Source organism: Elephantulus edwardii, unplaced genomic scaffold (assembly GCF_000299155.1).
Source record: "Elephantulus edwardii isolate Elephantulus edwardi_28Jun2011 unplaced genomic scaffold, EleEdw1.0 scaffold00071, whole genome shotgun sequence".
In the NCBI taxonomy this organism is placed as follows: domain Eukaryota; kingdom Metazoa; phylum Chordata; class Mammalia; order Macroscelidea; family Macroscelididae; genus Elephantulus; species Elephantulus edwardii.
In genome coordinates, this window is record NW_006399821.1 from 6932332 (window position 1) to 6948062 (window position 15731).

A 15731-nucleotide genomic window follows, 5' to 3' on the forward strand; every position below is an offset into this window, starting at 1 on the left:
TTAGTGTCCCTCCAATCTGCACCATTTCTGGGGGAGGGAGGACCTCAAACACGATAAAACATGACAAGTCACAGAAGCAAAAGAAGGGGGGGGGGAATAAGAAACACACGGAATTCTTTAGGAAGGCTGCTTTCTCTGTGAAATGCTTCTTATCCACAGTACACATGTGAGTTGGAGACATGGCAGAGACACATATATGGACAGCAAGGGTAAAGCAGGCCTACCTTCACCTCGCACTGACACCTACCGCCTTTCAAGTCAGCAGATGCCCCTACATACTGGAAGTTATCCATATTAATGACATCGATGATGGGAGAAACAACTCGCGTTCTGTCCTAAAAAAATGTAAAAAGATAAGAGCAGTTAGTACACACACACACACCCATAGGAAGAAGGAATTCATACTAAATGGTTACAGGGCAGTATGAATTGCTCTTCTCAGTTGCTGCCATCCTTGGCCTTTTAGGGGGCCCCAATTTTTTCATCAAAGCATCTCTGCCCTCCACTCTCATGCTGTTGTTGTCATATGCTGTTGAGCTGCCTGTGACTCAGTGACCTTATACACAACAGCCCTAAAACCCTACTCTATCGCTTGCCAATCTTATTGTCCCCGACACACCTATTCCCATTACCCCAGTGACTAAATCAATCCATTGTATTGAGGGTCTTCCTCTCCTGCGCTGTCCCTGCACTCTCCCAAGCATGACGTCCTTCTCCAAGGACTGATCCCTCCTTGCAACATGTCCAGAGTATGTCAGATGAAGCCTCAGAATCCTTGCCTCCAAGGAGCAGCCTTGTTTGTTCTCCTAGCAGTCCATGGTATATTCAGTACTCATGTCCAGCACCACAGCTCAAAGGCTTCAATTCTCCTTCTATCATCCCTAGTCATTGCCCAGCTTCTGATGCATAGCAAGTAATTGCAAAGATCATGGCTTGTATCAGGCACACCTTAGTCTCCAGACTAATATCACTGCTATTCAGTACTTTGGAGAGGTCTCTGACAGCAGACTTTCCTGATGTAATTCGTCTTTTAATTTCCTAGCTGCTGGTACCAAGAGTGTTGACTGTAGATCCAAGCAAACTGAAGTTGTTGACAGTCTCAATCCCTTCACCATCCATTCTGATGCTGCCAATCGGGCCAGTGGTAAAAATCTTTGTTTTCTTGACACTGAGCTTCAATACACATCGAAGGCTGCAGCCCTTGACCTTCGGCAGCAAGTGCTTCAGGTCCTCCTCAGTTTCAGCAAGCAAGGTTGTGTCATCTGCATAACGCAGACTGTTGATAGATCTTCCTCCAGTCCTGATGTCACATTTCTCCTCATAGAGCCCAGCCTCCCAGATAATCTGTTCCACATATAGACTGAGAAGGTATGGAGACAGTACGACATCCTTGACGCACTCTCTTCCTGATTTTGAACCATGCACTATTCCCTTGCTCTGTTCTGATGACTGTCTCCTGGTCCAAGTATAGTTTGCTCTCATAAAGACACATTATTTTCCGGGTAAGGGGGGAGGATGAGCTAAAACAGCCATGTTTCTTAAATGGCTCAGGCATTATTTGCTTGAATGAAGCAAGGACCATACCCACACTTAGTAGGCTCCTGTGATTTTTTTATACATTTAGAAACAATCTAAGCACAACTTTATTGAAACAACACTCATTTGTTACTTCAGGAAAGGATTTAGCAAGTCTGAACTCATTGCTGAGACACCTACATAACACACAGAGTAGAGTTCTATGATGTGTGTGTGCAATGAGAAGAGACTGCTATTATTATAGTCGAAAGTTACATGAATAAATGGAAGACTTTCATGCTCACATTATTTTTTTCCTAGAACAGGTCAGCTTTTCATGGCATACTGTCATTGTTCCGCCGGAAGTGTGTGAACACAGTGCCTATAGATTTTCTGACCTCTTTCAGTTTGGGTGACTGAACAATGGAGAGACACTGAGATGCTGTCTCGTGCTCATTTTCAACAGAGGAGGACATGGTTTTCTTGGGTCACTTAACATTTATTAGCCAAAAGAAAAACTTTGAAAAAAATCAATAAAGGAATCAAACAGAGACACAAAAATAACCTATTAGAAGAACAAACTAAGGAGAATGTCATGAAAGCCCAACATCATCTAGGTGTAAATCATCAAGGAAAAAAGAGTGTTGGGCTGGGAGCACAAAAATAACACAATAGGGAAGAACATTAAGACATTGAAAGAGAAATGCCTGGTGATTTTAAAAGTTTTTATTTATTGAGCATCTACCATACACCAAGCTTTGTACTAAATTTTAAGGATATCAGAATCAACAACTGAGTTTTCCTTCCCTAAAAGAGTTCACAGTCTGGTAGTGAGGGTGGATTAATCAATGCTAATCTTTACAGCTGTTAGGGACCTCTCTAAAGTACTCAAGAGCAACGGTGTCTCTCTGGAGACTAAGGTGTGCCTGATACAGGCCATCATCTTTGCAATCACTTGTTATGCATCAGAGAGCTGGACAATGACTAGGGAGGACAGAAGGAGAATTGATGCCTTTGAGCTGTGGTGCTGGAGAAAAGTACTGAATGTACCCTGGACTGCCAAGAAAACAAACAGATTCACACTGAAGAGGGTTAAACCAGGCTACTCCTTGGAGGCAAGGATACTGGGACTTCATCTGACATACTCTGGACATGTTGTAAGGAGGCAGGTCCTTGGAGAGGGACATCATGTTTGGTAAAGTGGAGAGACAGCACAGGAGGGGAAGACCCTCTATGAGGTGGATTGATCCAGTGACTGGGGTAATCGGGATGGGTGTGTCAGAGGCGGTGCGGTTGGCACAGGATAGAGCAGGGTTTAGGGCTGTTGTACATAGGGTCACTATGAATCGCAAACGATTCGACAGCACATAACAACAACAACAACAATCTTCACAGCAGAAGTGTCAGGCGCAGGATACCACACATCATTTATTCAATAGGAAAAGCACATCCTCATCAGGGAAATGAAGAGCAGCACTGAACCTAAGTTTCGGGGACCTGAAACAGCTGCATCAAAGACCAGAATGATACTGTTTGGCTGAGTCATTCCCAAGAAATGAACTTTACAAATCCCATTAATTCACTCATGCATTCATTTGTCAAATATGTATTCTGCTTTCACTGCTTGCAAGGCACAGTGCTTGGTCATGGGGACTGAGGGGGCTCAGCTGCCAGCTGTGGGACTTTCCATTTAAGGAGCGAGATGTCTGCTTGCACAGCTTGCTCTGTTTAAACAAATTATGGACTCCCTGGAGAGAGGGGTACAGCCAATCTAACTTGCATAGTTACCAGGAGGGCACAGAATACTAGCTAACCCTCTAATTCTGACACCCTGAGCATTTATGGGACAAAATAGGCCTGGGAAGATCAACAATAAAGAACAACATTCTCCTCGGTATCACTGAGGTGTGGGAGTCAAGGATCATATTTTGCTTTACTTCTAAGTCCCCTTTATCTCATTCTGTTTCTTAATACAGATAATTTCTTCGTAACTGATGAGAAATTAATATATTCTCAAGACTTTTCCACCTATAATTGGTTAAGAGGTGTTTTAAATGGTTTAGAGTCAAACTATAAAACTTAAGTGGCTCTTCCAGACTTTCTCAACAAATTGGCAACTTTGGCATTGACTGTGGCCTACCAGGAGGCAGCATGGTAGCAGACATTGGCGGGGGCACGGCTGGGCCAAGGATGGGTTCTTCTATCTAGGTGTGGACAAGGAAAGGTAGGGGTACCTTTAGAGATTTACTTGAACTTAGTTGGCAAACCTAGCTCTCCTATTTATTTGTTCAACTTTGCATACACTGTCAAAGTTCTCTTCATCAAGTGGGAATGATACCTGGATTAGATAAAAAGCCTCTAACATACAGTTAGTACTCAATAAATGGTATTTAGTGTGTATATGGAAAACACTTTGTAATTATCTCCCTATTCGTGACTGTGCCTTTATGGAGTTTATTTTTCAATTTGACTCTTCTAGAGATTACTTGACTTTGCTATATAGATGGGCAGGGATATGCAAATGGGGTGTTAACTTATCCACATGAGAATAGCTATCTATCTACCATTCCACTAAGGGACTGGTCAGTCTCAACAAATTTACAAGAAGATTCTCTAGTCTCACCAATAAATTGAATAGCTCTAGCCAGAAGAATCAGAATCCTCCCCCATCAGAGAAGAGGAAAGAGATCTTCCCCATCCTGGTCAAGAGGAGACAGGGAAATGTCAGACATGCTTCGGGACAGTAACAGCAGCCATGGCCAGATTGGAAAACCGATGAGAGATAGGAATTCTTTCATGGGGGTTGGTAAGCCAATACTGACAGGACTGAAAACTTGGGAGCAGTTAGAGCCATAAGGGTCGTGGCTGAGGTGCCTATGTGCAGATTAATAGAGCTGTCTGGACTGTATTCAGTCATTAATCTGAATCATAATTTTTTGACTTCCCCAATGGTTCTTTGTAATCTGTGAGCTATCACATCAGATTTTAGACCCACCAAAGCAGTTAAGACTGGTGTTGAGATGAGTAGAAAGAAGCAAGGGAGCGTGTGGGGGCACGCCTGACTTCATGGGAATTGGTTTTGTGTTACTGATGTTGTGGATGGGAATAGCTCTCCTTTGTGAAGTTGATAAAGGGGAAACATGGCCATCCTCATGGGCTCTTGCTGTTTTTATAGCCATTCTTTGCTATAATTTGTTCATTCTGTATTTCAATAGCGTTTTCATCAAACTTATACTCCTCATCCCATTAAGAGCCATTCAATAGGAAAGAAAAGTACATAAAATATATAGAAGGCAAGACAAACGACAAAAGCCTAAATGTAATATTAGTGATGTAACCCTTGTGGTCATCATTACTCCCTATGACTTGACCAAGAACTCTCCTAACAAGCTGGAGGTGGCCATTCTCAATGCCAGGACAGCACCACTGAAGGGGGTGAACCTACCACCCTTCCTGTCAGTGTCCTTTTCCCTATCCTCTGAGAAGAGCAGCACTCACTGTGGGAGCCCTTCTTTCCTAAGCATTCTGCCACTTACAAATTCACTGTAAACTAGTGGGCAGCAAGGAAAATCGTTCTAAGATAGCATCCATATAAATTATCCAAGTTTCGCCGGCTTCTGCTGGTCTTTGCTCTTCCCTATGATTTTTTTTCCCTACTAAAAAAATTCATAGTCAGTACTCTGCTCTTTGAATAAACATCTAGAGACATTTCATCTGAGCAGTCCCCAGCTCACACCTCTGGGCCCCTGCCTCACCTCAGCCACCCTCTCAAGGAGGGGCTCCAGCCAGTGCTCGTTGCATTCACAGTGACTGTCCAGGAACGTCAGGACCTTGGCTTGGGCAGCATCAGCCCCACGAACCCGGGAGCGCATCAAGCCTGTGGAAGCAAATTCAAAAGCCATGAGGAGACACACCTGTAGTTCCTGAGAGACAGAGAGCAGGGCAGTACACCCAGCCTCTGCACCTGCACCACCTTTCAACTTGTCTGATGCACTCAGCACAGCCTATGCTCACCAAGACAGAGCTCTGTCCAGGTGATGCCTCTGTCTTAAGGCAGTATGACTGGGGATGTAATTTTCTAAGAATTAGTATCCTCTGAGAAAGGCTTTTACATAATCAAAGTCTTCTTTATCAAGCAACTGTAATGAGGAACTTTTTAAACCATTTCGCCTTAAAACAACCACAGCATTTTCTAATTAAGCTAAAAAAGGCATCACACTAGAAAGGCTAATTATGCTGACTTTCATAGTGATAATTTGATGTTAACAGTGTTGCAAACATCTTTGCCTCCTCAGACTTACCACAAACAATGTAAATGACAATAAAGCACAGTTGTCTGGCTTTTTCGCAAAAGGAGCTGCACTAATGGTCAAATATATAGTGTATGTACATACAACCTGTTAATAAAATGTATTTTTCACTAACACACACAGTCTTCTTTACAGTAGTATTGTACGCCTGGATGAGGTCATAAATAGCTGTTACTATACATTCGGGCTTATATATGGTGAACTTTAGATATGAAAATGGCAATACTACTCATAACCAGTGACAACAAGTATTTAAAGTCCTCTTTTTATATAGTCAAAAGTTTGGTATCTGTATCCTTTGAAGTTAGAGCCTTGGAAACCTAGTAAAAGGTTGCCATGAGCTGGAAACAATTTAACAGCAGTGGGTTATTATAATTATGTTCAAGAATGCAAAAGAAACAATAATCACAGTATGTAAAGAGAAGAGCGATCTTAGCCCAGTCATATGAAAACTCTTGAATGAAAAACTGTAAAATAAAAAAAGTCATTGAGTTTAATAGGAGATTGGAGCTGGAGGAACAATGAATTTGAAAGCAGAAAAACAGACATTAACCTGACGACCCATAGGTAGCACCCTCTGTGGTGGTTTGAATCTACCAGTGACTCAACAGAACAAAGATGAGTAATATCCTCCTATGTGAGTTATAGTTTCTGAAAAACCACTGGAGGGTCAGATATGAGTCAGTTCCAACTCTACAGTAATGAGAGAGAATCTATGTGCAATTAAGAGTCCAAGAAAGAGAAGGAAAAATGAGACAGAAAAATAATATAACAGGCTGATTATTTCTAAGCGTCATTATCTTTTATATTCAAGGGGACAGAAAAACCTCTAAGCAGTAAAAATAGAAAGAAAACCAAATTTAGGCACAGTAAAGTTGTTAAACACCAATACAAATGATGACAAAAATTATAAAGAGAAAATTAGAGCACAGAAGATATTGGAATGACATTTAAAGCACTGAAAAATATTGCTAATTCTGAATTCTACTTAGAGAAAATAATGAGACACACTGTACTAGGAAAATCTGCAGTTAGGGATTTTTTTCAAATTACTGAGGAGTAATGATGTCAGTTTGAGGACTAAGATGCATCTAATTCAGACCATGGTCTTTCCAATTACTTGCTATGAATCTGAGAGCTGGACAATGAATAAGAATAATAGAAAAAGAATTGATGGAGAAATGGTGTTGGAGAAGGGCACTGAATATCCCATGTATGGCAAAGAGAACAAACATATGTCTTGGAGAGGGTACAGCTGGAGTGCTCTTTGGAGGCAAGAATGATGAGGCTTTGCCTCACATATTTTGGGCAGGTTGCTAGGAGCTGCTATTCCTTGGAGAAGGCTATGATGCTGGGAAGGGTGCAGGGTTGGTGAAGGAGAGGAAGACCATTAACCAGGTGGACTGACAGAGTGACTGCTGCAATGGGCTCTTGTGTGTCAAGAAGTGTGAGAATGGCACAAGTTAGAACAGGGTTTAGATCTTTTGTTCACAGGGTTGCTAAGAGTTATACTTGACTTGATGGCATCTAACAACAGTGAAGGAGAAATAAAAATTCTTCAGATAAAGAATATGAGAGACATTATCATCAGCAAGCCTGTAAGAAATGAAAATACTAAAAAAAAAGAAAATACTAAAGAAAGTTTTTTGGGCTAAAAGAAAATAATACCAGATAACCAAAAACCTTGAATTCATGGAAAGGACACATCAGAAATGTTAATAAATATTAATTTATAATAATAAATTGTTAAAAAATATTAATTCATAAATATTAATATAAAAATCTAACAGTTTATATAAGCTCCTTTTCTTAAGTCTTTCTAGAAAGGGACCGTTTTAAAATTTATTGTGTAGTTTGTAACATCTGTAGTAGCAACAATATTTAGGACAAGGGATAGGTAACAGAATTAAACAATTACAAAATTTTTACATGTTATGTATAATGTAGTAAGTGAAGGAGATATATGGCATTTCTCACAGCAAACACTAGGGGGAAATAACAAAACTATAGTTAAAAAGACGTAAGAAAAATTAAAATAAGAGTTTTACAAACACAGGAACCCTTGTGACCTAGTTTGTAATATATAGTACCGCTAACCAAAAATTCAGCTGTTGAAACCCACCAACCACTTCTCAGAAGATGGGCAATCTCATCCAGGAAAGAGTTACAGCCTTGGAAACCAGTGGAAGGTCAGTATGAGTCAGAACTGACTAGTCAGCAATGAGTCTGGTTTGGCTTTTATTATACATATAAGTAATAAATCCAAAAGGTGGAAAATTTAATAGTTGAACAAAACATATAGGACAAACAGAAAATTGATAGGAAAATAGTAGTTCCAAATTCAATGACATCAGTAATCACATCAGATGCTAAATGATTAAAAACTCCAAATAAAAGGTAAAAAGACAGGATTTAAGAAAATGTTGCTGTAATTTATCTTTAAGAGACAAACCTTGGATATAAAAACACTCACTCACTGCTGGTTCAGCCAAAATTGACTCAGCTGACCCTCCAGAGGGTTTATGGCGCACAGGAAGAGACACTCATCTTTCTCCCAAGGAGCCACTAGTAGATTCAAACCTCCAAAGAGTCATGACCTTGTGTCAGCAGCATATCTCCCTATGGACTACACTGCCAGCCCTCCCTTTCTGGTATGTTTACAGTAAAAAGTCTATGCTTTGTAAGATATGTTGTTATTGTTGTTGATTGCTGTCGAGTAGAGCATGACTCATAGTGACCCTATGAACAAAAGACCTGAACCCTGTTCTTTAACTATCGTCGTTTATCTCTAAGTTCATAGAGTTTCCAGAGACATCTTGTGAATATCACTCCTGCTTAATCCTAAATGTATACATGTATAATAACAGCTTTAAAATATATGAAACAAGACTGTCAGATTAAATTCAGGAAATATAGGTAGTTCTCAACTTACAAAATATTTACCTTGTGAAAAATCTCAGTTAAACCATATACAACCAGTCAACCTACAAAAGTGCATCTTACAATGAAGAGGTATGGGAAAATGCATGCAGGGGCCTTGAAAAAGCTGTTGAGTTCTATGAATGGCTGTAAGCATTTAATCACGGAAATATGACAGTTGAAACTAGTGGGGAAAACTGTCTACAAAGGCAAGAATGAATGAAAGAACTTAGAACTTGTTATCACTGATGTGGAACAGCTTCCATATCACTAAGAGGAAATTACATATTAGAACTCAGTGAATTCTGAAGAGGAAAGAAATGTTGAAGAAGAACTAAATAATGAAAAAGAGGAAGGAGAGAAATTGTCAAGAAATTCACAGTGACTAGACAGTTGTTGTTAAGTGCCGTCAAGTCGCCTGCAACCCATAGCGACCGATGTACAACAGCCCTAAATTCTGCCCTATCCTGTGCCAATCTCACTGTCTCCAACACACCTATCCCCACTACTCCAGTCACTGAATCAATCTACTTCTTAGAGGCTCTTCCTCTTCTGCGCCTGCCCTCCACCATTCCAAGCATGATGTCCTTCTCCAAGGACTGGTCCCTCCTTACAGTATGTCCAAAGTATGTCAGATGAAGCTTCAAATCTTTGCCTTTAACCCTCTCCACGATGAACCTGTTCGATGTCTTAGCAGCCCATGGTATAGTCAATACTCTTTTCCAACACCACAGCTCAAAGGCATCAATTCTCCTTCTATCCTCCCCAGTCACTGTCTGACTCTCTGATGCATAGCAAGTGATTGCAAAGACCATGGCCTGTATCGGATGCACCTTAGTCTCCAGAGAGACCCCATTGTTCTTCAGTACTTTGGAGAGGTCCCTAACAGCAGACTTTCCCATCGCAATACGTCTTTTAATTTCTTTGCTGCTGGTGCCAAGAGCCAACCAAACTAAAGCTGTGAACAATCCCAATTTCTTCACCATCCATCCTGATGCTGCCAATTGGTCCAGTGGTGAGAATCTTCGTCTTCTTGATATTGAGCCTCAGTCCATATAGAAGTTTTTCCTAAACTAAATCAAGGCTTCTGTTGCTTGAAAATATGGATCTAAATACTGCTTTGCTAAAGTTGTTAAGATTTCAGGAGCAGTGAAATGTTACTGTGAAATATATGAAGGAAAAAGAAAAGGAGAAGGTAGACTAAAATCTCTTAGCAATTTTCTGACTAGCAACAGCAGCTTCATTCTCAGTAATAATTCAGAACCTTCCACAAATAAAGTTATTAAAATTGCCAAAGAATCAATGTATGAGTCTTCATCATTGTCAGGGTAAATTTTTATGTTTTGGCTATTTTTAAAATGTATATATTTAAAAAAATCTTTATGTTTAAATGTAATGTTTCCCCATCCTGAAGACAAACAAAAATGTATAAAGATACTGGTAATTAAAGGCAATTATTATAGGTATTCTACTTATCTAAGAAACAACTAAAAATGGAGTGTCTGGAACAGAATCCCATTTTAAGTCAGGGACAATTTGTGAAAAAATAATCATAACTGAATACTGAACACCTGTCTCTTACCAAGTTACAGAAAAAAATAAGCAAAATAATGAATAAGAGTGTAGCTACCTAAGCAGAACTATTGATCACTCTGGCCTAATTTATTTGTATAGAACATCACACACAACATCAGACTATAAATTCTTCCAGGTGGGTCTGGTGACGTCTTTAAATGCAAGACCACAAAATATAGAAAACTTTTAACGGATTTAAAAATTGTAGAGTCTGTGCTGTAAAAGCAGAATTAAATTCTGAAACAATTAGGTGAGCTCTGGTGGCCTAGTGGCAAGAAGCTGTACTGCAATCCCAGAGGTGCGCAGTTTGAATCCACCAGATGCTCTGCTGGAGAAGGAGCGACAATCTCCTCCCATACGAGTCAGATCTGATTTGACAGTACGTGTACACACACACACACACTCTCTCTCTCTCATTCACTCACCCTCTTTCTCTCTGGTTAAGTTATAAAGACCAGACCCTGAGAAATCCAACATTACATAAAAAAAGGAGGAGGAGGATCTCACCCTTCACCTGTACTATGAATATCTTATTGGGTTCTTGCTGAAGTTAGCTGTCACTGACACCTCTCCCTCCCCCATCCCTTGTCACTTCAGGAGAGATCAATCCCCAAAATACCTGAAGGGGAAGGGCATCCAGTCTTTTGCATTTGTCCCCAATCCCATTTTTTTTTAAAGAAAATTTTATGTTGGTTTCCTTACAAAGTTCGTATACATTGTTCTTCACACCAGATCTTTCCCATTTCCTTTACCTGCCCCTCTCTCCCCCATCAAACTGTGCAACCTTATGATTACCCCCTGCTCATCCTCACCCCCCTGCTCCTCCCTTCCCCTGCTTGAGTCCTCATACATGTTTTATGAGTTATCTTTTTATTTCTACAATAATGATCTTATACAGTACTTGTCCTTATGGGACTTAGTTAGTTCACTTAGCATAATGCTCTCCAGACCCTCCCAAGTTAGGCAGAAATTTTCAAAATCATTGCTCCTGCATGCTGCATAGTATTCCATCATGTGAATATACCATAATTTCTTAATTCATTCAACTGTGGTTGGACATCTGGGCTGTTTCCATGTTCTTGCGATGGTGAATAATGCTGCTATAAACATCGTTGTATAAATCTCCATTTGTCCTTCAGTTCTAATTTTCTCTGGGTATATTCTAATCATTGGAATAGCTGGGACATATGGAGTTTCTATGCTCAGCTTTTTGAGGAAATGCCAAACTGCCTTTTGGAGTGGTTGTAATATTTTACAATCCCACCAACAGTTTATAAGAGTTTCTATCTCTCCACATCCTCTCCAACATTTATTACTTGCTGTCTTGTTAAACTTTGCCACTGATACTGGGGTGAGATGGCATCTCACTGTGGTTTTGATTTGCATCTCTCTTACTGCCAGTGATTTTGAGCATTTCTGTCTGTTGGCCATCTGAAAAATATGGGATGTTTCACTAATTTCTGTGTCATCCTTGTGCAGGGGCCATGCTAATCTACTCTGTATTGTTCCAATTTTAATATATGTGCTGCCCAAGCAAGAACATCAATCCCATCTTTTGACTTCCTTATCTCTCTTGCCATCACCATAGTTTCAGAATGAGTGGCTCTGGTTCAGTGCTGAATTCCCAAATCCCCTTGAAGGTTTTGTCTTGCCCTTGTGGAGTAAGGAATTCCTTGTCCTAGAGTGTTTTGGTGCTGTAAAGGGGTATATGCTATCTGTTGGCCTTTGCACTGGCCCCTCAACCACATATTCACTGGCTCTAGATGTCTGGATTTGTTCCCATCCTACTTCATGTACCTATAAGAATCAATAATCCAGAGCATCTTCTGGGCTGCAATGGTCAAGTGTGACTTCTACCCTTGACAGAAGAGAGGAAGACCGTCAATGAAATGGAGTGACACAATGACTGTGGCAATGGGTTCAGAAATGATGAAAATGGCACATAATAGGGCAAAGTTTAGATCTGTTGTTCATAAGGTCACTAAGAGTCCTACTGAACTTGACAGCACCTAACAACAATAGTATGGAAAGCAGTTTGGTGATTCTTTAGAAAGCTAGGAATATAATTTGATCCAGCAGTCTCACTAGTAGATACATGAGTAGATACATGACTTAACGAAATAAAAACTGCAACATAAACAGTTACATGCACACCCATGTTCATTGCTGCACTATTTACAATAGCAAAGGGATGGAAATGACCCCAAGTTCATCAATGGCTAAAGAAACTGCAGCATCTTTACGCAATGGAGTACTATGGAACACCAAAAAAACAGTAAAGCATTCACAAAACACTGAATAATATGAATGCTTTTTGAGGTAATTATGCTAAATAAAGCAGTCACAACAGAAAGTATATTATATTAAATCCACTATTATAAAAAGATGGCCTAGGGGTTAAGGTGTTGTTTTGTAAACCCCAAAGGCAACTGGAAAATTCATGAGCTGCTTCAAGGAAGAAAAATGGACAATCTCCTCCCGTGTGATTTACAATCTCTGAAAATCTACTAGAGGGTCAGATGAGTTGGTTCCAACTTGATGGCAATGAGTTGGAGTTTTTTTGAAAGGAAGTTTTACATACAGAGAGACTCACTGTTGGATAGTTAGCAGGAAGGGGAAAGCAAAGAGGGGAGGAAGAAGTTCTCAAATAGACAATAAACTAAAATATACTGTTATCCAGTAAGAAGCAACTCAAAGCTAATCCTTCAAGGAGTTTTCTGAGACTATAAATGGCATGGAAGATTGTCTTTCTTCCACAAAGAGATGATGTTGTTGTTTTTTATTAGGTGTCATCAAGTTGACAGTGGCTCACAGTGACTCTTTTAATGACAGACGTGAACTCTGCCATTTCCTGTACCATCCTGATGATCTCTGTAATGCACTAGCTCACTGCAGTAGTCTCTGTGCCAATCCATCTACCTTTCCCAGCATGATATCACTCTCCAGGGACTTGCTTCTCCTGGAAATATGTCCAAAGTGAGGTGAAATTTGACTATCTTTGCCTCTTGGGAGCATTCTAGTTGCACTGCCTTCAAGATTTACTGTCTGTTCTTTTGGCAGTTCATGACATATTCAATATTTTTCAATCATTCTTATTCACTCTCTAACCTTCAGATGTATAAGCAGCAGCAAATGAACAGGTTAAGGCTTGGATCAAGTGCATCACAGTCTTTCACGTAAAATTATTCTTTAGAATTGTGGGTAAGTCCTTGATAGCAGATTACCACAATGTAATGCTTTTTAAAAAAATTTGACTGCTGCTACCAGGGATGTTGATTCTGGATCCAAGCAAAATGAAATTGTTGACAACTGCAATCTTTCCTCCATCTATCATGATGTTGCCTACCGGTCCATTGGTAAGAATTTGTTTTCTTGACACTGTCATGCAATCTATATTGAAGGTTGTATCTCTTTAATCTTCTGTAGCAAGTGCTTCAAGTCCTCATTTTCAGCAAGCAAGGATAAATGGGTGCAGGGAGAATCCTAGGCAATTAACTGCTTTTTAGCTTAAACATTCCTTTATTACTGGAATCAGGAAATCTCATTCAAGTCAGCATTCAACTGTTTGGGTATTGAGTTAAGGAGTGCCTTACCTTCTCGACGATCATTTCTAAGAACCTTTACTTTCTCGATTTTCCCCAAGAGAGCCCCATCCTCCGCTAGGCAAACAAAAGAAAGAGCGAGTTTTAGTAAACTGAAGCACAATAACTATGAAATTATTTAAGAGCTGACTGCCTCTGTAGGGGTATTTATTTCAGAAGCATCACTTCTTTCTGAGATACTGATTTCTGGCCTCACTGCTGTTCATGAGCACCACAGGAGAAAAGACTTGGCAGCAAAAAGAGCCAGATTTGCAGAGACTATAATACTTACGATCATTGCTGTAGTCATCCACCAAGATGATTTCTTTTATAAGATGGGGAGGGCTTTTCTTAAGCACGCTGAGAAAAAGCACAAAGGAGAAAAGGTATCAGGCCTCTGAGGGAATAACTTGGGACAGAAGTTTTCCCACCTTTGACATCAGGCCTAGACTGAAGATATATAGGCATTTTCTTTTCTCAAACAATTGGATAACCCTGTTTGCATGCCTGGACTCAAAGCCCTGGGTCCAGCCAATGTGTTCACTGCTGTATAGGTGGGAAAAGAGGGGCATCTCCTGGCCTCACCTGACGACTGTCCTCAGCAAGGCCGACCTGGCTTCATTGTGAAACGTGATCACCACGCTGGTTGCTGGGAGGCCCGCCCGCCACTGCTTCCGCTGACACCTGAAGAAGAAAAGTCATGTTCTGAGTGGTGGTCTGAGAAAGTGATCACAAGGGACAAGCAGCTGGACCTGTTAAAATGGACATTCTATGATTAACTTATATGCAAAAAGCATTACTCTTTCTGAGATAAAAGTGCTAAGGGTATAAGGACATAGGAAAGTATTTACAAGGCATCACCAGAGCGACTTCTTCCAGGATAATACTGAAGCTTAACTAATTGAAATTTGGAGGTATTAAGGCAAGAGCTCAATTTTTATCTATGTATTTATATTTGAACAAAGAATAACATTGTGAATTTGTCTCTAGTACAAGAAGAAAACTTTAAAAACAATGAAGTACCATTTATTCTCATGTAGAAATATATCTCAACAAATGCACTTTTTACAATTTATAGTGGAGAAACCAATGGCGTATCACCACTTTCTTTTCTGATGGCTCATTTTTAAACTTGCATGCGGTATTTATTTGAAATTCTGGGGAATCTAGCTTTCATCAAACCACCAGTGCCTGTACTCCTTTATCCTGGGCGGCAAGAATATGTTTTTGCTCATTCCACCAGACCGTCCCACATTTCAACCATGACTGTGCTGGCTGAAGCGAAGGGTAAGAGTACAGGCCGAAAGACCTGACCCGTCCCTTTTCTCTGCTTAGGTTAAACAGAGTATGGTTGATTCAGTATGGGCAGACTACAACAAATTGTTTTTGAATTTTGATCTCTACAGATTGAGAGAAGACTGGATGGGTAAGGTTGTTGTTATTGTTATGTGCCATTGAGTCACTTGCGACTCATAGCGACCCTATATACAACAGCCCTAAACCCTGCTCTATCCTGTGCCAATCTCACTGCCTCTGACACACCCATCCCAATCACCCTAGTCACTGAATCAATCCACCTCATAGAGGGTCTTCCCCTCTTGTGCTGTCCCTCTCCAAGGACCGGTCCCTTCTTACAACATGTCCAAAGTATGTCAGACGAAGCCCCAGAATCCTTGCCTCCAAGGAGCATCCTGGTTTAACCCTTTCCAGGATGAATCTGTTTGTATTCTTGGCAGTCCATGGTACCCTCAATACTCTTCTCCAGCACCACAGCTCAAAGGCATCAATTCTCCTTCTAACCTTCCTCGTCATTGTCCAACTCTCTGATGTA

The 15731-nt window shown here is 40.4% G+C and overlaps 1 protein-coding gene across 1 annotated transcript in view; it reads right to left on the reverse strand.

Annotated features, from left to right (window-relative positions):
- The window catches only part of GALNT2 (UDP-N-acetyl-alpha-D-galactosamine:polypeptide N-acetylgalactosaminyltransferase 2 (GalNAc-T2)), a 161045-nt gene that overhangs the window by 40223 nt on the left and 105091 nt on the right, over positions 1-15731 (reverse strand). Inside the window, exons 4-8 of the mRNA XM_006888756.1 lie at positions 14486-14584; positions 14193-14260; positions 13913-13978; positions 5271-5392; positions 248-335 (exon numbers count right to left, since the gene is read on the reverse strand). Of these exons, the coding sequence (XP_006888818.1) occupies positions 248-335; positions 5271-5392; positions 13913-13978; positions 14193-14260; positions 14486-14584 (443 nt within the window). The remainder of the gene's footprint in view (positions 1-247; positions 336-5270; positions 5393-13912; positions 13979-14192; positions 14261-14485; positions 14585-15731) is intronic.